The following is a 21799-nucleotide window of genomic DNA, read 5'->3' as shown; positions in this document are numbered from 1 at the left end:
CAGGCCCTTCGGCCCAACATGTCCATGCCGCCCAGTTTTTACCACTAAGCTAGTCCCAATTGCCCGTATATTGCTATATCCCTCTCCACCCAGCTTTCCCATATAACTGTCTAAATGCTTTTTAAAAGACAAAATTTTACCCGACTTTAGTACTGCGTCTGGCAGCTCATTCCAGACACTCACCACCCTCTGTGTGAAAAAATTGCCCCTCTGGACCCTTTTGTACCTCTCCCCTCTCACCTTAAATCTTTTCCCTCTAGTTTTAGACTCCCCTTCCATTGGGAAAAGGTGCTGACTATCCACCTTATCTATGCCTCTTATTATTGTATAGACCTCTATAAGATCATCCCTAAGCTTCCTATGCTCCAGGGAGAAAAGTCCCAGTTCTTGGAGGCTCTGGTGGGTATAAAAACCCAAGCTTGATGGAACTTGATGGTAGAACCCCTTTTTATCTGCTGGGACATGGGAGATATTGGGTGAAACACACACCCACCCTCCCCCTTGAACGGGACGTCTGAAAGTGGGCAAATGGAATGAAAACCCAGCAAACTACCTGAGTAACTAGCATCCATCTTGCCTGGGTCACTGTCCTTGTGGACTTTGCACATTCTCCCCATGTCTGCGTGGGTTTCACCCCCATCACCCAAAGATGTGCAGGTTAGGTGGATTGGCCAGCTAAATTGCCCCTTAATTGGGAAAATATCTTCATTCTGTTTTCCCTACTTTTCTTGCTTTATTTGTTCCTGTCTTCCTGGCCTTCTTCAACCCTAGTGGTATCAGGCACTGAACCCTTCAGCTAGGTTTCTCAATGAGAAAATCAGCCTTTGGTCAGAGTTTGAAACTCTCCAAAGCAACATCGCCAGTCCAACGGGGACCAGAAATTCACCAGATTTTACAACAGTGACTCAGAAAAACGACTCTGACATTTTTTGGTTCATGATTTACTTTATTGTTCATCACAGGACAACAATTCGATGAATGTCAGTCATTCCCTCCTTTAGTTGTAAGTCATGGTCTGGAATAGAGGAGTTAAAGAGTAGTTACAACATGTTCCTCTCAAATGAATGCATAAGTATATGTGAGGAGTCTTTAAGGTGAGACTTCCTCAATCTGACCGTTCGATAATATATGATGTATTCAACATTTGTAGATGCCGTCATAATCCCCGAGGACCTTAGGCTGCTCTGCACTTTGAGAGCTGACTGATGGTGATTTAACCTGAGGGTCGCCACACCTCAGGCGAGGGGTGAGGTTGAGAAGTCGGGGCCTTCATGAATAACCTCAGCTGGTAGGGAAGTTAAACCTGCGCTGTCGGCCTCACTGATCTGGATTGGTTAGCTCAGTCGGCTGGGTGGCTGATTTGTGAAGTGGAGCAATGCCAATAGAACATACAGTGCAGAAGGAGGCCATTCTGCCCATCGTGTGGGTTCAATTCTTGAATCAGCTGAGGCTGTCCATGAAGGCTCCACCTTCTCAACCGGCCCCTCGCCTGAGGTGTGGCGGCCCTCAGGTATAATCACCACCAGTCAGTTCTTAAAGAGAAGAGCAGCCAATGGTCCTTGAGGACTGTGGTGATATTTACTCAACCTTTCTAGATTTTGTTTGTATAGTTCCAATATTACCATGGTTCTCCCTGCATCCTCACTGCCGTCAAATCAATACCTATTGAACCCTTTCTCCCCCTCAAGACCATGAAACATCCCTGCCACTTGACCTGATGCCTAAAGTGCCAGGTCTGTTCTTTCAGCATTGCTAGTGCAGCATGGGTGCACACTTCCTTGAAGGAATGCTGTAACGAGGATGGTGCCATGTACTGGCAGGGGGTGTGCGGTGTTTTACCATCTATGTGACAATCTCCCGCAGCACCATCCCGATTACTGCAGTCATTAAATGTTTGCCCCAAGTGTGCGTTTTCATTGGCTTCAATTGTGCTTGTATCCTCTTGGTCTCCTACCTTTCCCGCATTGGTCAATGGATTGAGATGCCTTTTGCAGCTCTCCAAAGGCTTTCAGAATGTCTGTCACCCTATTCTGGCACTCCCACTTAAATGGCCTTGTCCCTTTAAGTTTCGCTGAGAAGTAATTCTCAGCTCCTACCAAGAGTCTCCTCCCTACAAAAGAATGAAATTAGCTCTTGGTGCCAGCTGAGCTTGGCAAACTGGGTGTGCAGGGCACAAACCAATTTTGCGCTATCTAATAGCCATCAATGGAACTTTTGGTAGATTGCATCAGTGGAGTTACCCTTTTGCCAGTATGAAGTGGATTTCACACAGCGTTCTTACAAGATGAACGATGTTAACATGAAAAATCCATGTCAATATTGCACTTTTTCTAAGGTTATGCGATTATTCGGATCAGTTGGTTTCTCACTGCTATACACAGATTGCAATATAACTGATGGAAAAGTCAACACTCTTTTACTTTAAAGATGAGTTGGAGAATGGATGGCTGTACTCTTGCTGAACATTCATTTTAATGCAGAAGTGTATATCCTTGATTTGATTAATTTAAGCTCAGGACATGTGGGTAACGTAGTCTCTTGGCAGTAGTACCACAGTACAATTAAAGAGGCCCTCTTCCCCTCCTCGGCTTTTGTGGGTATGAGGAAAAGTCCACATTTTCCAATTGCTAAACCTAAATTGTTTGCAGCAAGACATTGTGGCTATGATTCCAAGATTGTAGCAACAATTACTCATTGTCCGAATTCATTGCAGATACAGACTCCTGAACAGTGGATTGAAGACTTAGGGCTACCGAGCTATAATCCCATCTCAACCTGTCCTTTCATCTGGCGCTAGTAGCAAAGCTTTGAAAAATGACCTCTACAAACCTTGTAGGCTCTCTCATCTACCATTGTATCTAATACCCAATAGACTCTGGAATGCACTGTCTGGAAGTGTGGTGGAGGCAGGCCCAATCGAGGCATTCAAGAGGGCATTAGAAACAATGTGCAGGGGAATGGTATTAAGCCACAATGCTCGCTTGGAGACCCGCTACACACACAATGAAGTCAAACGGCTTCCTTCTGCGATGTAACAATTCTGCGACTCTGTGATAAAGAGGGCAAAGCGTGCTTCTATGTTGACCGTATTGAACAGTCTGCGCAGAGATAATTATCATAGAATCATAGAATTTACAGATGCAGTGCATCTAGTCTGCACCGGCTCTTGGAAAGAGCACCCTATCCAAGGTTAACACCTCCACCCTATCCCCATAACCCAGTAACCCCACCCAACACTAAGGGCAATTTTTGACACTAAGGGCAATTTATCATGGCCAATCCACCTAACCTGCACATCTTTGGACTGTGGGAGGAAACCGGAGCTCCCGGAGGAAGCCCACGCACACACAGGGAGGATGTGCAGACTCCGCACAGACAGTGACCCAAGCAGGAATCGAACGTGGGACCCTGGAGCTATGAAGCAATTGTGCTAACCACAATGCTACCGTGCTGCCCTTGGTAATGTGGTGATTTTCCGTTTTAGGGCAACCCTGGTAAGAAATGATTAGAAATATGCACAAAATCATTGATTAGACCACAACTGTGATGTTTTCTACAGCTTTGAGCAGCCAATTATAGAAAGGACCATGGAGACAAGAAAAAGGCACTTGAAATGATACCAGGGATCGGAGGATAGAGTCACGATGAGAGTCTCGAAAAAAACTAGAGCTGTATTCTCTAGAGCAGAGAATGTTAAAGGGATCTAATAGAAGCATTTAGAAATATGAAAGGGTTTGAGATGATAAGCAGCAACAGATTATTTTGACTGGTGTGAAATTGGCACTAAGCGGCATAAATATAAGATTAATATGAGAAACATAAAAGGATGATTTAAAATAACTTAGCTCGTCAGGAGCATTTTTAGCACATGAAATGTATTACAAGCGGCTATTGAAGAAGGAATTAGAAAAACAACTCCACATGAAAAACATTAAAGGGGAAGGAAATTAGATTAGATTTGTCCTTTAGGGAACAAATGCTGGCATGGGTACAATCAATTGAGTGGCCTCTTACTGTGTTCAATTTTTGGTTCTATAATTTTGAGTTTGGTGATAAAAAGAGAGATGGATTTGCGTTCTTCACTACTTGGATATTTACCTGGATAATCCAGTCACTGAAGGCGGATACCCGAGTCCAGACAGTAGGTTTCTTTACGGTGTTGCATCCCCAGGAAGATACAAAGCTGGTGACGCCATGGACATACCAAAGCCCATCAGAATCCTGGCAGTTCAAAGGTCCACCAGAGTCTCCCTGCAAAAAAAAAGGCAAATTGTTTCCAGGAATCTGCCGAATTTGGAATGAAATGAAAATTGCTTCTTGTCACAAGTAGGCTTCAAATGAAGGTACTGTGAAAAGCCCCTAGTCGCCACATTCCAGCATCTGTTCGGGAGAGGCTGGTACGCAAATTGAACCGTGCTGCTGGCCTGCCTTGGTCTGCTTTAAAAGCCAGCGATTTAGGCCACTGTGCTAAACCGAATGTCATTCTTTTGTTTAATTTCCTCCTCTCCAGAACGGGGTGTTGGTGTAATGGTATTGTCACTGGGCTAGTAATCCAGTGACCCAGGGTAATGATCTTGGGACTGGGTTTGAATCACACCAAGGCAGATAGATCCCCCTTTAGAACACCTAATCTGGAGGGTGCACTCTCGACTCACTAAAAAAAAAATGACATGTTAACATTGTCGTAAAAATCGATCTGACTAACTTATGTCCTTGAGGGAAGGAAATCTGCCGTCCTTACCTGGCCTGGCCTACGTGACTCCCGACTTACATCAATGCCCTCTTAAATGCTTCTGAAATTGGCTCGAACGCCAATCAGTTCAGGGGCAATTAGGAATGGGCAATAAATTCTGGCCCAACCAGCGATGCCCACATCCAATGAACAAAAATAAACTCACATTACAGCATGGTCCACAAGGGCTGGAAGGCCTCCAAACTACCTTTCTGAATTGAGCATCCAGTGAATGTTGGCAGGCTAATATGTCTGACAAAATAAGTATTTTGGTTTAAGATTTCATTTGATTTTGACTTTTCCAGTTGTGTAATATTATGCAACGCATCAAAAATTCAGTTCGATTCACAGCAGCCATGTCCCAATTTAATTTGTTGTAACTGTTGGATATTTTTCTTTGGATCGTGACTGTCTGGTGTCCATAAAGAGGGGCAACATATTCAATTCAAATACAAACATCATATGGATAGAATTTGTTTGAGCGTGTGTCTGATTGACAATATTAAACATTGTTTACTGCGCCTTACTGGTTCCAGGCACATGTCAGAAGCCATTTATTGATATATCTTGTTGAAGTTGAAGAGTCTTTTGTGAATCCTTCAAATGGTTGGGCCAGATGGTGAGGTGGAAAGACAAACCATTACTAATGGTTGATTGCAGAAGTTATAAATTGTTTGCCAGTTTGCACCCCACAGGAGCTAGCTAAGTTTTGTAACAATTTTTAAAAACTGCTCACGACTACTCGTTATCTCTTCTTTTCTTTTAATCCGGTTCCTTGTCATTTGATATCTGAATGAAAGTCAGTGTAGTGTTATTCTGTTCCCTTCTGAATACGATGAGGATTACACGGGATCAGATGATAACATCAGTTGCTGAAATATACTGACAAGACCTCACTGTTATTCCCTGAGGATTTTAAGAATCCAGCTGGATATCTGGGGACATGAAAGCATTTATTTTCTGCCAGAAGGAGTTAGGACCCAACTATGAGAAACATAAGCTAAAAACATGTCTGGCAGCATCTGTGGAGAGAGAAAAACAGACGTAACATTTCGAGTCATTTGAATGATCATAAGGGCTCAAAATGTCCGGCGGAATCCTCCCAAGCTCCGGCCGGTGGGGTTTATAATGGGTGTGGCAGGAGAAAATGGCAGCCTCGAAATTGGTCAAAATTTTCCGTCTCTTTCCACCAGTGGGATCTTCCAGCCCCGCCGATGGTGACCATTCCCCCAGTGCCCAAAGCGCATTCCCTGGTGGCGGAGACATCAGCGAGACTGGAAGATCCTGCCACCGGTCAATGGCGGGCTGCCTCTGCTGCCAGCAAATACGCTGCGGGGGAGGGGCGGAACGTCCCGGCATTGTTTTGATGCCGTAGTGAATTTACATCGGGGTATGCTGCTGCTGCCCACCGTGGCGGGTTGAAAAACCTGCCAGAGGTTGGTGTGAACCTCATTTGCATCCCATTAATGGAATGCAGATGAAGTCCTGATCCTGCCCCCGCCCCCGCCATGCCAGCTTCTCCACCATGCCAGCGGGAAATCAACGCCGCCGTGAAACACGTTTGGAACAACGTGGCGTGCAGATGTCGGGAATCACCTGAACAATTCCAGGGGCTGCCTCCAGAGTTCAGGATGGAAGCTGCCGGCAACCCTGGACCCTGGAACACCAGAGCAGTGGGTGGGGAGGGCACCTTCAGATTTGGTGTTCCGAAGGGGATCCTTCTTTCAGCCTCAGAATGTCCCTGAGCATCCATCCTCCAGTCTCAGAGTGCTCCCAAGGATCCACCTTCATTTTTCAGGTGATCCACCTCCTTTCTTCAATGGTGGGTCAGTGATTTTGGGAGCCTTTTCAACATGGCACTCGGACACAATGACGGACAAAGGGCCATCAAGGCCTGCTCCACCACTGAATATAGCGGGAAACACCCAGGTGCTAACTGAGACCGGGTCATGGGTCGAAGCTGGAACTTTCTTGGTGTTGATGGGTCTGAACCACACTGCCTAGTGGGGTTGAAATTCCTCATCAGTTGGGTGGCACGGCAGTGCAGTGGTTAGCACTGCTGCCTCGCCACGCCAAGGATCCGGGTTCGATCCTGGAGTGGACCACTGTATGCGTGGAATTTGCACATTCGCCCCATGTCTGCGTGGGTCTCACCCCCGCAACCCAAAGATGTGCCGGGTAGGTGGATTGGCCATGCTAAATTGCCCCTTAATTGGAAAAAAAATGAATCGGGTACTCCAAATTTATTTTCAAAAAGGAATTCCTCATCAGTTTCACCTGACTGCTGGCATAACCCCAGCAGGAGTCTGATGGAACTGTTTGGAAACACTTAGGGTGCTGAATATGCCAAGCTGGGAAATTCCAGGTGGTCCTGGCTTTGGGATCTGCCTATTTCTGGGGATTCTTATGCTCTGGAGGCTTGTTGTGAGAGTGGGAGGCAATACTCACAGTGGGTGAGGTTCACTAGCCTCTAGAGATTCATAATGGGTCCCACTGTGTCTCAGCTGCTGAATATGGGAAATATGGTTCTTGTAAAATTGGCCTCAGGGGTGGAAATTCTGAGGGCTCTAGAGAGGGAGTGGACCTGACCACCCACTTGGCAGCCAGACACTAGAATACCCAGCAAGGCTGCAAGGCATCCAAGATGTGCCCACAGAGGCCCGTGTAGATGAAATGCCCTTCAACTGATCCTGCAAACTTTGAAAGGGTCAGTGTTGGAAGGATTACTGGAATGACAACCCATGGTCTTCAGATCCCATGTTTTTTCGTCAATGGGCTTTTACAGCTTGACTATTGGCACTTCCCATTACATGTTAGGTTGTGGGTTGGCGGTGCTAGTGCCCCCAATTAATCAAATAGTTCCTGACTCAATCCCGTACTTGGTGGACACACATTAATGTCTAGCGTTATTACTCACATTACATCCGGCCTTTTCAGCACCTCCGGCACAGACCATAGTAGTTTTCACGGTGCTACCCCACCAGTCTCTTTGGCTGCAGTGTTCATAGTCAATGACGGGTATATAAGCTTGCTGCAGTTTTCCTGGAAGTGGGCCATTAGCTGTAAAGATCACGACAGAAGGTTTTCAGTCAACCTGATAGTCAAATAATTTTATTCACCTGTGAAGATGAAATTATAAGTAAGACCCTGTAAGAAAGCTAATCTGATGTTACCGCGGGTGGGGTTATCGGGACTTGCCCACCGCTGGTTTCATCCAGTCTTGACAAAAGTCAACACTGGCCGGGCAATGCATCCTCCATGGTGGGTCCCATCACAGCGAGGGGGAAAAAAACCCTGGCCATGTTTTTTTGTGGCTGTGGGATCATCTCCATCACTCCCTGTGTGGATAACATCCATCACAGCCACACTAACTGGCTTAGATATTTTCTCTTAGGGGGAAAGTGAATACTAGAGAATGAAGAGGGCTGAGTTTTCCGGCCCTTCCTGTCGGTGGGATTGTGTGGTCCCGCTGAAGGTGACATCCTGCAGTGAACTCCCCGACATCGGGGCAGGCGAGCCATGCAAAACACCATGGACAGCGATGGGACTGGAAGATTACAGCGGCGGCCAATGGCGATCCGCCTCCGGCACTGGAAAACACCCCAAAATACACAGCTTTACAAGCTGGGAAGAAGGCACCATCAGAGGTAACAGGAAACAGGCTGTCTGTCTCTCTACTCTCATCCATGCCTTGTAACCTCCAAATCTGTAAACTTCAATCATCCAAACTTGGCTGCCCATACCAGGCCTTGCTTACCCTTCACCTTGTGCTCTATGACTACTTCGGCTCATGTCCCCCACCCCATTTAATTCCATTCATGGCTTCATCACTCTCTGTCTGTGTAACCTCTATCACACTGCTACTCCCACCACCTCCACCTGCACCCACATCTCCATTTCTTTGGCTGCGTCCTATTATGCAATTCCCCTCCTACCTTTACCCCACCATTAGCTACCATATCTTCAGCACCCTGGGCCCTATAGTCTGGAAATGCCTCCCTAATCCTCTTTGTTTGTCATTCTTTAAGACCCTCTGAAAACCTAAGGGTTTCACCAAACCTTTGTTTCTTCTTTGGTTTGGCCTCCATTTTCTTCTGATTGGTCCTCTCTGGTACACCATGAAGCATGTTGCGAGGTCAGAGGTGCTGTATTATTACAGATTACTCTTGCTGGATTTTTAATTGTCTGTTTTTTTTAGTGGGAACATCCATAAATTGCTAAAGTGGGAACCAGGGACCAGTGCAGAAGTCTATTTTGACCCTACTTATGATGCGGGCGGCATTGGCTCTTGAGATTTCCCAGGAACCTCCAGCGAAACTTGAACTCTGACCTCACCCTTGCCCCAGCCATTTTATGATCTTGTTCCACTATATTTTACGGGAAGTGGGTGATGTTGTGAAAGTGTCACTGGACTAGTAATCCAGAGGCCCAGACGAATGCTCTGGAGAAAGAGGTTCAAATCCCACCGTGGCAGCTGGTGGAATTTAAATGTAATTAATTAATCAATCTGCAATTAAAAACTAGTGATGGTGACCGCCACAGCCATCATTGATTGTTGTAAAAAAAAAAAAATCGGGTTCACTAATGCCCCTTTAGAGGGATACGGACCTCGGAAGTGTAGAAGATTTTAGTTTAGACAAGCAGCACGGTCGGCGCAGGCTTGGAGGGCCGAAGGGCCTGTTCTTGGACTGTACTTTTCTTTGTTCTTTAGGGAGAGATTCTGCCATCTGTACCTGGTCTGGTCTACATGTGACTTCAGACCCCACAGTAATGTGGTTACCCTCAGAGCAAATAGGGATGGGGCAACAAATATTGGCCTTGCCAGTGACACCTGTTGCCCATGAAAGAATTAAAAGAAGTTGGAACTTTCATGTTCAATCATCAACTTGGGGGAAATAATCTGCCAAGGGGCAAAAAAGCCTTCAACGTGCACACTGACTTACTGTAGAGGCGCCCCCATCCAGTAATGTAGCAGTAAAAGTTATTGGGAAGAAGATACCCAGCAGGGGGAATACAGGCAACTTGAACTTTATCATTCAGGAATGCAGGTGTTGAGAGCTTGATCAAAGCAATATCATTCCTATAAGAGAGCAAAAACTCTTTTATCACTAAATAATTTTTAAAGTCTGTTTTCTTGTTACTTAATTTTCTTTTCGCAAAGCAGTGTTAAAGGGATATATTTTTTACACGGTTTCTATACATTAGCTGGCATCTCTCATATTCACTCATTAAAACTTGTCAACAGGCCTGTCAAAATCGACTGTCAAATTTGTCAAAAGCATCTGTCAGCTGGACCTGTCAAAAATGTCGAGGAACTGTCAAAAGCACCTGTAAATGGGAACAGTCAGGCCGTCAAGGCACTTAAAATCCCTGCCCTTTAATTTTTCTTGAAGAAAATGCCTGGAGTGTTTTTTTAAAAATCATTGCTTGCTATTTCACTCTGTCTGTTGGCATAAGCCTGAGGGCTTCAGTTACTGGATTACTGCTGCACGACTGATTTTAGAATCATTCATTATCACAGCACCGACCATTCGAAAGAGCACTCTATCCCTGCCCCCAAACGGAGACATCTTTGGACACCTGGGGAAATTTTGAATGGTCAATTCACCTAACTGGCACATCTTTGGACTGTGGGAGGAAACCGGAGGCACCCGGAGGAAATTCATGCAGACACGGGGAGAACGTGCAAACTCCACACAGGCAATCACCCAAGGTCGGAATCGAACCCGGGAACTTGGCTCTGTGAGGCAGCAGTGCTAACCACTGTAGCACCGTGCTACCCACTTTGGAGAATAAAAGAAAATCGGGCCTCCGATATCACTGCTTCGGGAAATTCTTCTGGTTCAAATGGAAGATCATTGACTTGAAACCTCAACTCCCTTTGTCTCTCCTCATGCGCCACCTGACCTGCGAATGGTTTCCAGCATTCATTTTTGAAAGTTGAAATCAGAACCTGTGGCCAGTAGCAACACAACTGCATCTTTGTAGCAGATTAGAGCCTTAAGATGTGAAAACAAACCTTGCTCTCTCCTTCAGGTTTAGATGGTTATGGAAGTTTAAAAAATACTCTATCGGTGTTCCTCCCTGAAGTTGCAATATCAGTTTTTGTTTTGAGTAATATTTCACAATTCTTATAACCTTCCAGCAATAAATTGTGCAGACTACATGGTGCACTAAAACAGGCAACATTAAAATGTTGCAGCAATAATAAGACTATAAGACATAGGAGCAGAATTAGGCCATTCAGCCCATGGTTGTTTTCGGGCCTACGGGACTCACCCACATGCAACACAGCTCATACTCCATCCCGGATGAACGACAATTTTGGAGGGACTTATAACCTGCTCTCCATTTTCATTAACGTCCCTGTCGTACTCTCCCAGCACTACACGGTAAGATCGTCCCGAACTATGGACAAAGTATAGAATCAAATTTCAAATCACATTACATAAACAATCATGGGGGAGGAGGAGGGCGGAATAAAAGGCTTGGATAGTGCAGTCATACTCACGAGATACAGTGGCCCGCTGTCATGACCCAATCTGGGGATATGAGAGTTCCACCGCAGGTGTGAGAAAATGAACTGCCACGATTGACTTGCAGAGAAATCTAACAGTAAACAAAATTACAGGAGAGGGTTTTACTTCTCTGGAAAACATTGCCACTTGCATTCTTCTATTACCTGATGGACAATTCGTATTGCTATACTTCCCTCACCTGTAGCTTCTAACCTCTCTCTCATAATCTTACTTGACACTTTTCCATTCATATCTACCTAATGTTGGCTGGAGAATGACCTGAGATAGTGTGTTTTTCTGCTCCCGCACCATTACTTTTGGGACTGGGTACCTCCCCACCTCTCCCACCCCTTCCTCCCTCCCTCCTCATAGTGTGTTTTCTAATGGCCAAGGCAGCTAGCCATTGGCTGCCGGCTGGATCTTCTGGTCCTGTTGAAATCAAAGGCTACTTGCGCCTCTCTGCAGCTGCGCCGTCGGGGGCCCGCTGAGGCGGGATTGCCTTTGGAGGGACTGGAAGATCCTGCCGGTGGGATGGGCTGGATAATCCTGGCCTTGATGTCCCACCGAGCATCTATTATTGGCCTCCTCCTACTTTCCATCTACATGTTGCCTCTCAGCACCATCATCTGAAAAACTATCAGATGTCTTATCAGATTTTTCTTCTTCTTCTGCGGGATGTGGGTGTCATTGGCTAGGCCAGCATTTGCTCAGGCCCCCACCACAAGCTCTGATCCCTAGCCACCAACTCCACCCCTTCATGAAGCTGTCTGACTCAGACCATTTGCAACCTCGGTTTCATATTTGAACCAGAAATGAGCTTCCAACCACAGTGCCATAACTTCCACCCCCTTAACATCCCCCAACTCTGCCCTACCTCAGCTCACCTGCTGCTACAAAACCTTCCCCTATGCCTTTTGTAGCTTTCCTGGGTGCTCTCCCATTCTCCACCTTTCAGAAAGCTGAGCTGATGCAAAATTCTGTTGCCCTGACCCCAACTTTCACCAAGTACCATTTACCCATCTTTCTCGTGCTCACAGACCTCCTGTTCTCCCATAGAACATAGAACATAGAACATAGAACACTACAGCGCAGTACGGGCCCTTCGGCCCTCGATGTTGCGCCGACCTGTGAAACCATCTGAAGCCTATCTGACCTACACTATTCCATTTTCATCCATATGTCTATCCAGTGACCACTTAAATGCCCTTAAAGTTGGCGAGTCTACTACTATTGCAGGCAGGGCGTTCCACACCCCTACTACTCTCTGAGTAAAGAAACTGCCTCTGACATCTGTCCTATATCTCTCACCCCTCAATTTAAAGCTATGTCCCCTCGTGTTGGTCATCACCATCCGAGGAAAAAGACTCTCACTGTCCACCCTATCTAACCCTCTGACTATCTTATATGTCTCTATTAAGTCACCTCTCAGCCTTCTCCTCTCTAACGAAAACAACCTCAATTCCCTGAGCCTTTCCTCGTAAGACCTTCCCTCCATACCAGGCAACATCCTAGTAAATCTCCTCTGAACCCTTTCCAAAGCTTCCACATCCTTCCTATAATGTGGTGACCAGAACTGCACGCAGTACTCCAGGTGTGGCCGCACCAGAGTTATGTACAGCTGCAGCATGACCTTGTGGTTCCGAAACTCAATCCCCCTGCTTATAAAGGCTAGCACACCATATGCCTTCTTAACAGCCCTATTAACCTGGGTGGCAACTTTCAGGGATTTATGTACCTGGATGCCGAGATCTCTCTGTTCATCTACACTACCAAGAATCTTGCCATTAGCCCAGTACTCTGCATTCCTGTTACTCCTTCCAAAGTGAACCACCTCACACTTTTCCGCATTAAACTCCATCTGCCACCTCTCAGCCCAGCTCTGCAGCTTATCTATGTCCCTCTGTATCCTATAACATCCTTCAGCACTATCCACAACTCCACCGACCTTCGTGTCATCTGCAAATTTACTAACCCATCCTTCTACACCCTCTTCCAGGTCATTTATAAAAATGACAAACAGCAGTGGCCCCAAAACAGATCCTTGCGGTACACCACTAGTAACTGAACTCCAGGATGAACATTTGCCATCAACCACCACCCTCTGTCTTCTTTCAGCTAGCCAATTACTGATCCAAACCGCTAAATCACCTTCAATTCCATACTTCCTTATTTTCTGCAATAGCCTACCGTGGGGAACCTTATCAAACGCCTTACTGAAATCCATATACACCACATCAACAGCTTTACCCTGATCCACCTGTTTGGTCACCTTCTCAAAAAACTCAATAAGGTTTGTGAGACATGACCTACCCTTCACAAAACCATGTTGAGTATCGCTAATCAACTTGTTCTTTTCAAGATGATTATAAACCCTATCTCTTATAACCTTTTCCAACATTTTACCCACAACCGAAGTAAGGCTCACAGGTCTATAATTACCAGGGTTGTCTCTACTCCCCTTCTTGAACAAGGGGACAACATTTGCTATCCTCCAGTCTTCCGGCACTATTCCTGTCGACAAAGACGACATAAAGATCAAGGACAAAGGCTCTGCAATCTCCTCCCTGGCTTCCCAGAGAATCCTAGGATAAATCCCATCTGGCCCAGGGGACTTATCTATTTTGACATTTTCTAAAATTGCTAACACCTCCTCCTTTTGAACCTCAATTCCATCTAGCCTGGTCGACTGAACCTGAGTGTTCTCCTCGACAACATTGTCTTTCTCCAGTGTAAACACTGACGAAAAATATCCATTTAATGCTTCCCCTATCTCCTCTGATTCCACACACAACTTTCCACTACTATCCTTGATTGGCCCTAATCTTACTCGAGTCATTCTTTTGTTCCTGATATACCTATAGAAAGCCTTAGGGTTTTCCTTGATCCTATCCGCCAACGACTTTTCGTGTCCTCTCCTCGCTCTTCTTAACTCTCCCTTTAGGTCCTTCCTGGCTAACTTGTAACTCTCAAGTGCCCTAACTGAGCCTTCATGTCTCATCCTAACATAAGCCTTCTTCTTCCTCTTGACAAGTGCTTCAACTTCCTTAGTAAACCACGGCTCCCTTGCTCGACAACTTCCTCCCTGCCTGACAGGTACATACTTATCAAGGACACGCAGTAGCTGTTCCTTGAAAAAGCTCCACATTTCGATTGTACCCATCCCCTGCAGTTTCCTTCCCCATCCTATACCTCCTAAATCTTGCCGAATAGCATCATAATTGCCTTTCCCCCAGCTATAATTCTTGCCTTGCGGTATATACCTATCCCTGCCCATTGCTAAAGTAAACATAACCGAGTTGTGATCACTATCACCAAAGTGCTCACCTACATCTAAATCTAACACCTGGCCGGGTTCATTACCCAGTACCAAATCCAATGTGGCCTCGCCCCTTGTTGGCCTGTCTACATACTGTGTCAGAAAACCCTCCTGCACACACTGCACAAAAACTGACCCATCTATAGTACTCGAACTATAGTATTTCCAGTCAATATTTGGAAAGTTAAAGTCCCCCATAACAACTACCCTGTTACTCTCGCTCCTGTCAAGAATCATCTTTCCAATCCTTTCCTCTACATCTCTGGGACTATTCGGAGGTCTATAGACAACTCCCAACAGGGTGACCTCTCCTCTACTGTTCCTAACCTCGGCCCATACTGCCTCAGTAGACGAGTCCTCAAGCGTCCTTTCTACCGCCGTAATACTTTCCTTGATTAACAATGCCACACCCCCCCCTCTTTTACCATCTTCTCTGTTCTTACAGAAACATCTAAATCCTGGAACCTGCAACAACCATTCCTGTCCCTGCTCTACCCATGTCTCCGAAATCGCCACAACATCGAGATCCCAGGTACCAACCCATGCTGCAAGCTCACCCACCTTATTCCGGATGCTCCTGGCGTTGAAGTAGACACACTTCAAACCAGCGTCCTGCTTGCCGGTGCCCTCTTTCGAACTTTTAACCCTATCCCTGACACATGGCACACCTCCATTGTAAAATTCTAATCCTTGTTTTCAAATCACGCTACATTCTGGCCCCTTCTCTATCTCTGCAAACTGCTTCAGTCCCACCACATAACCAGGTCCTTGTACTGATCCAATTCTATCCTCTAGTGTGTCCCTGATTTGAATCGCTCTGCCATTGGTGGCCATGTCTTCTTCAGCTTTCAAGGTCCTAAGCTCAGGAATTCCCTCCTTAAACCACTCCGCAATTCTTACCTCCCTTTCTTCCTTCAGAAACTCCTTAAAACCCATCTCTTTGACCAAACTTTTGGTCACCTTCCCAAATATCTTCTTACATGGTTTGGTATCTGTGGTGGTGGAAGGTAATACTATGAAGCAGAGTTACCAAACTGGCAGCTATGTGCACATACAACACAGGTCTAGTCCCACCAACTCCAGGGTTTAGTCTGAAGGTTCCCCTCCTACCCGGGTCCACCCACTAGCACCCTATAAGCCCTGGTTCACGTGTGCCGCTCCCATAGGTCCTGGGTGGGTCACGTGGCACATGAAGGATCGCCCCCCCCACTTAAAGGGGCCACATTACCACATTCCTCCCCACTTGAGTTCTCTTACAATTACACAAAAAAAACTTTTATATATTCATAGTCAACAGAATTAACAGTAAGGGAACCAATGGGCAAAGCTCATAAAGTCAGTCTATCAGTGGCTTTCCGGACTCTTGTAGAGCGCTGGAACTCTGCAACCGGTTCCTCCATACGTGAAGCATCAGAGTCCTCAACAGTGGCAGGCAAATTTACAGATTCCGAAGATGAGCCAGTGCCAACACCCCCCTCTGTTCCATCTGCAAGATTCCCCTGGGGATACCCTTGATCCTACCACTGCCGACTCTGTGGCTGGCACACTTGTAGTTCCTACTGGGTCCGTCTGCCTTGCTGTGGGAGCGGGAGATTTCGGCCTTCTCATATGATCTACATGCGTCTGCACTTTGTGGCACTGTAGGTCGACGTGGAGCCAGTCCTTGCAATAACTCTCCTGGGCAAGCTAGTCCCTCTTTGAAATTCTGCATGAAAACTAAGTCCTCCAATATAAATGACCTGTCTCCCTTAGCTGAGCCATGGAGCTCCTTCTGCGAGGTTGGCTTCGCCTCCACCCTCCCCGTCAAGTTCAGGAAAAAGAGGTCACCGGTCCTCAGGTGTCGACCCATCAATAACCGGGGCAGAGTAACCCCAGTGGGGTCGTGTTGTATGAGAGCCAAAAGCAGTGGCAGTGGTCTGTAGCACTGTTGCCTCATTGAGGCTTTAAAGGTTTGGACTGTTTCTTCCTACAACTGATCGGAAGCAGGGTGGTAGTGGGCCGTACGTATGTGGTGGATACTGTTGGATTTGATAAAGAGTTGAAACCCTTCAGCTGTGGAAGCGATGCCATTATCACAAACAATCGCCTCTAGGATGCTAGTTGCAGCTTGTTTATCATGGCTGGCAAAGTCATTAAATGCATGAGTTGGACGTCCAACCATTTTGAGTGAGCATCCACAATTAAAACCATAGCTTCCATAAAAGGGCTAGCAAAATCAATGTGGACCCTCATCCGGGGGAGGCCACTTCCAAGGTGTACTTTAGCTGCGGGAGATGTGTCTGCCATATTTGGTGATAATCACAATGGCTGACTACGCTCTCTATTTCTTTGTCGATCCCTGGCCACCAAATGTAGCTCCTAGCCAATGTTTTCATCTTGGTTTGGTCAGATGCATGTTGTGCAATTCCTCGAGAAGTGGCTGTCGTGAATTAATTCTCATAATAGCTCCCCTGCACCCCTCTTGTTGCTCCCAGGCTGACTGCTTGGCTCAGTTAGTACAACGTTGTTTCTGTGACAGAGGTGATAGGTTCAAGTCCCACTCCAGGGCCTGAGTAACCCAGCTGGACAACACGGACAAGAACGCGGCTCTTTTGGTGAGATATGAATCTGAGGCCCTATCTGGATGCTCCATTGAATGTCATACGTCCCATGGTGGGTGGTTTGTGTAAAGAGCAGGGCTACATCCTACTGGTAAGACTTATAGCATCCTTCAGGCACCAACGGAAAACAATTATCTGGTTAACTGATTTCAATGTTTGTGGGACCTTCCTTTGTGCAGATTGGTTGCCCTGGTGCCCATATGACAACAGTAGCTGCACTTCATAAACTATTTATTGTTTGTGAAACACTTTGAGACATCCTGACATTAGTATATAAAATAAAAGCAAAATTCTGTGGATGCTGGAAATCTGAAATAACCCACCTTGCTTTACCGATCCTATCACCATATCATGCAATTCCTTTCTCCAATTTTAATATAAATTTAAAAGTTGTGGAACTCATTGCCATTCTCGGTTTTCCCTTCCTACCTAAAAGCTTTTGAAACTCAAACTGATGGTCATCTAATGATCGCTGATTGGCCGACAGCGTCATAGAATTTACAGTGCAGAAGGAGGCCATTCAGCCCAACGAGTCTGCACCTTCCCTTGGAAAGAGCACCCTACCTAAGCCCCACGTCTCTACCTTATCCCCTTTATCCCGGTAATCCAGTAACCCCACCTAACCATTTTGGACACTAAAGGGAATTTTGAATGACCAATCCACCTTCTCACTTCAGCCTCCGCAGTGAGCGCCACGAGTGCCTACTTTCGGTTTCTCGATAAAAGGAAACCATTTAAAGATTTTGCAACACCGACGTCACACGGCAGACCAGTTGGCACCTGAAAAGACAATTCTGTCTTTCCCATGGGTAGGTGCTGACCTGCCGCGCATCTTCAGCATTTTTAAATGATTGGTTCCGATTTCCAGAGTTTGTGTTGTTTGGGCTTCACTGGATAAAGTTTGGTGTCGACGTACCTGCCATGGCCAGCTGTAAGGCCTCGCGTCAACTCCGTTCACCACCTTTGAAGCATATGGAGGGTAGCTGGTCTGCCCACAGCCATAAGCTGGAATCACAGAAACAAGAGGCTAACTAGTCATTCGCATTGGTGAAGTAGCATGCAGGTAAGTCTTGGTGTGCATAGGCAGATTAGGTATTCCAAACATCTGCTTCAAATGCATAGTGATATTACGTGATACATTATGTCAGATAGAATTTACAGCACAGAAACAGTCCAACTCACACATACTGGTGTTTATGCTCCCATAAAAACCCTGGAGGCTGAGTAGTCAAGTAAATTGTAGTTTATTCACTGCCAAATGAAGCGGCCAGTACACCAGCAAATACACACAGTATAACTGCTAGTTGGGACTACCAGGATGCCGGTCCCTGTCTGGGCCAGTTTTTATACAGGTTAATTATGAGTCCCAGCAGGGTGGCCCCTGCCCATTACCGGTGAAGCTCATATTAAACGGGCCCCACAGGGATATCGATTAGGGTCTCCCAATGGGGATCATGAGGGTTATTACAGCTCCAAACAAGCCCCCTTCCACCTTAATTTACTGATCATATCAGCATATCTTTCCATTTCTTTCTCCAATGTTGATATAAACTTGAATTGTGTTTGTCTCAGAGAGGGATATCAGTGTTGGGAAAGGATAGTGGGCGCGATTCTCCCATATGGGGAGAAATCGTAAGGCTGGCGTCAAATCCGGGCGGGTTTGACGCCAGCCCCCCCCTTCCCGACCGGGAACCGATTCTGGTCCCCGGTCGGGGCTAGCATGCCGACGCTGTAAACTCCGGCATCGCGGGCTTAACGAATTTCGTTAAGCCCGCTTGCCAGAGTTAGTGCCGGCTGACGCGTCATATGACGTCAGCCGCGCATGCGCGGATTGGAAGACTCCAACCCGCGCATACGCGGATGACGTCATCGCGCATTTGCGCGAAACCCGCGCATGCGCGGGCCGGGATGCCCCTCAGCCGCCCCGCGAAGTGATACAGCGGGGCGGCGGAGGGACAAAGAGTACGCGGGCATCGGGCCCGCCGTGGTACTGCCGTGCCAATCGGTGCCATGGTTTTAAAGATCGAGAGTTTACGTCCGTTTTTACGAACAGCCAGACCAGGTGTGTTTGCCGTTCGTAAAAACAGCCGTAAAGGGCTGGGAACTCGGCCCATCGAACAGCTGAGAATCGCTGCCGGCCGTAAAAAAACGGCGGCAGCGATTCGTATCAGGAGTCGGGCGTGGGGGGGGAGAATAGCGGGAGGGCGTCGGAAAATTTTACGAGCCACGCTATTCTCCGCACCGTCGGGAGTGCGGAGAATCGCGCCCAGTGTGTCTCACGGCATCTGACAATTCTTTCCCTCAAAAGAATGTGCCACTTGAGTGAGATACCTGAAGATTGATTGGACAAGTGGACCCATACTCCATAAAGGAAACACGGGGATGATTTCAATTCTGTGCAATGGTGAAAAAAACGGTGAAAGCGAGTATGCAGACAGTTTTCCATCACTTCTGTTTCAATTGACTGCTTTAGGGATGACAACCGTGAGAGGTAAAATGGGCTTTCCATTCACTATCACCTCTACCTCATGGCAAAAAATTACCCCCAAAATTTGCATGAAGGAGGAAGATGAGAAAAGTCATATCTTAAAAAGCCGAAGTAACAGTTCAACACATTGGACACAAACACTAAACCACTAACTGGTCATCCATTTTCCTAGTCATGCGAATTAAAGTTGGACACAGCTCTAGCCTAATGTGTTGAGAATCTGCCTCAGAATTCCCTGAGGGTTCAATTTCTCTGCAATCCCTATTTTTAGCAGTAAAGTGGGTATAGATATAAAGCAGTAAGCTCCCTTTTATACTTGTCCATTTGTGCACCAGTGAATAAAGCCCTCTGTATTTTTCATTACACACATCTTCAGTCATAAACACAGCTACAATGCATAACTAGTCACAGTAATGAAGTACTCAATCACTCAGTGAGTAATCACAATGAACTGTACCAATCAGAAGACCTTGGGCGGGATTCTCCGGTCTCCGATGCTGAAATTGCGTTCAGCGATTGGCCAGAGAATCCCTGTTGGTGCCAAAAATGGGGCGCGCTGCTTTTGTGATGCTCCGTCACCTTCAAAACTATGCCGCACACCGTCGGGACGGCCTCAAGGCGTTACCTGAGGTTCTCTCCCCGATGCTCCGTCCCCATTGGGCCGTGTTCCCGACGGCGTTGGTCGCATGTGGTATTTTATTTGGGAACTCGGCATGGCGGAAACGACTACGTCCAGGTGCTGCCACAGTCGGGGGGGGGGGGGGGCCCTCCTCGCCCCCCCATCAGGCGGAGGATCGGTGGCCATTTTGTGCCTTTTTTTTCGGTCGTAAAACGCCATCGTTCTCAGGTCGGCGTCAGCACTTAGTCTCAAAAGTGGAGAATCCAGCCCTTTATGTCTGATCTCTGGTCTTTGCTGAGGGGGCAGCTGTCAGTCAGGACAATGCTAGTGTTGTAATTGGCCTCAGCAACCTTGGGCTTGGGTTCGAAGGGTAGGGCGCCCCCGTTATCATTTGTTTGACCTACTCCATCAAGCCTTCATAACGTTGAACACTTCTATTGCTCATTAATATTCTCTGCCCCGAGGATTACAATCCCAGCATTTCCACTCATCCCACACGATTCAAGTCCCTCATTATTGATACCATTCTGGTAAATCTCCTCTGCCCCCTATCCAAAGCCTTGGCATCCTTCCCAAAGCACGATGTCCAGAAATGGACATGATAGTCCACCTGAGGCCGAACCAATGATATATCAAGGTTTAGCAGGACTTCTTTGCTTTTGTATTTGATAGCTCACATACACATTTCTGGAGTTAGATATATTGCTTGAACGGAGGGAATTTTCTGGTGACTTACCACTGGCTGCGAGCAGCACAAGGAGGAAAACTTGGTACATCTTCTTACCACGTTGCTGTGATGCTAAGAGTCCCACTGAAGGATTTGGACTTTTATATGCCCTGCCCTCTGCAGGATTTTGGATTCTGCTGATATTTTAATAACATTGCTATCTGCTGGCTTTCCCACTCTATGTAGGAAAGTAAACAATTAAATATCTTGGTATCAAGGTTGTACTGTTTATGTGACCCAAAAAACTTTCCATGGTGTGCGAGAGCAGCCACCAGCTGCCACAAGAGATTCTCACACAGGGTTACTCAGTGGCAGGGGTAATTAATTGTCAAAAGTAAACTTCCCCAAATGTTTCCATTGATTAATGCAGTGCTGAGGGAGGGCTGAGCCAAACTGACCAGATGTTTCTGGGTCCGATCCCTGTTTGGTGCTCAGTTAGCTAAGCTATCAAACGATTTAGGGGCCTCACGGTAGCATGGTGGTTAGCATCAATGCTTCACAGGGTCCCAGGTTCGATTCCCGGCTGGGTCACTGTCTGTGCGGAGTCTGCACGTCCTCCCCGTGTGTGCGTGGGTTTCCTCCGGGTGCTCCGGTTTCCTCCCACAGTCCAAAGATGTGCGGGTTAGGTGGATTGGCCATGATAAATTGCCCGTAGTGTAAGGTTAATGGGGGGGATTGTTGGGTTACGGGTATATGGGTTACGTGGGTTTAAGTAGGGTGGTCATTGCTCGGCACAACATCGAGGGCCGAAGGGCCTGTTCTGTGCTGTACTGTTCTATGTTCTATGACTGCTCCAGGG

The 21799-nt window shown here is 46.7% G+C and overlaps 1 protein-coding gene across 1 annotated transcript; it reads right to left on the bottom strand.

Annotated features, from left to right (window-relative positions):
* Nucleotides 1-930: 930 nt before the first annotated feature.
* Nucleotides 931-21070, bottom strand: LOC119950722 (proproteinase E-like). The gene is made up of 8 exons (XM_038773396.1): nt 21010-21070; nt 18083-18171; nt 11244-11341; nt 11012-11140; nt 9676-9812; nt 7650-7792; nt 4099-4251; nt 931-1015 (listed from the first exon to the last, which is right to left on the bottom strand). Exons 1-8 carry the CDS (start codon nt 21047-21049, stop codon nt 998-1000), a joined length of 807 nt encoding a protein of 268 aa, XP_038629324.1. The 5' UTR covers nt 21050-21070; the 3' UTR covers nt 931-997.
* Between the last annotated feature and the right edge of the window lie 729 nt (nt 21071-21799).

The sequence above is a fragment of the Scyliorhinus canicula genome, chromosome 16 (assembly GCF_902713615.1).
Source record: "Scyliorhinus canicula chromosome 16, sScyCan1.1, whole genome shotgun sequence".
In the NCBI taxonomy this organism is placed as follows: Eukaryota; Metazoa; Chordata; class Chondrichthyes; order Carcharhiniformes; family Scyliorhinidae; genus Scyliorhinus; species Scyliorhinus canicula.
This window is presented reverse-complemented; position numbering and strand designations above follow the sequence as displayed.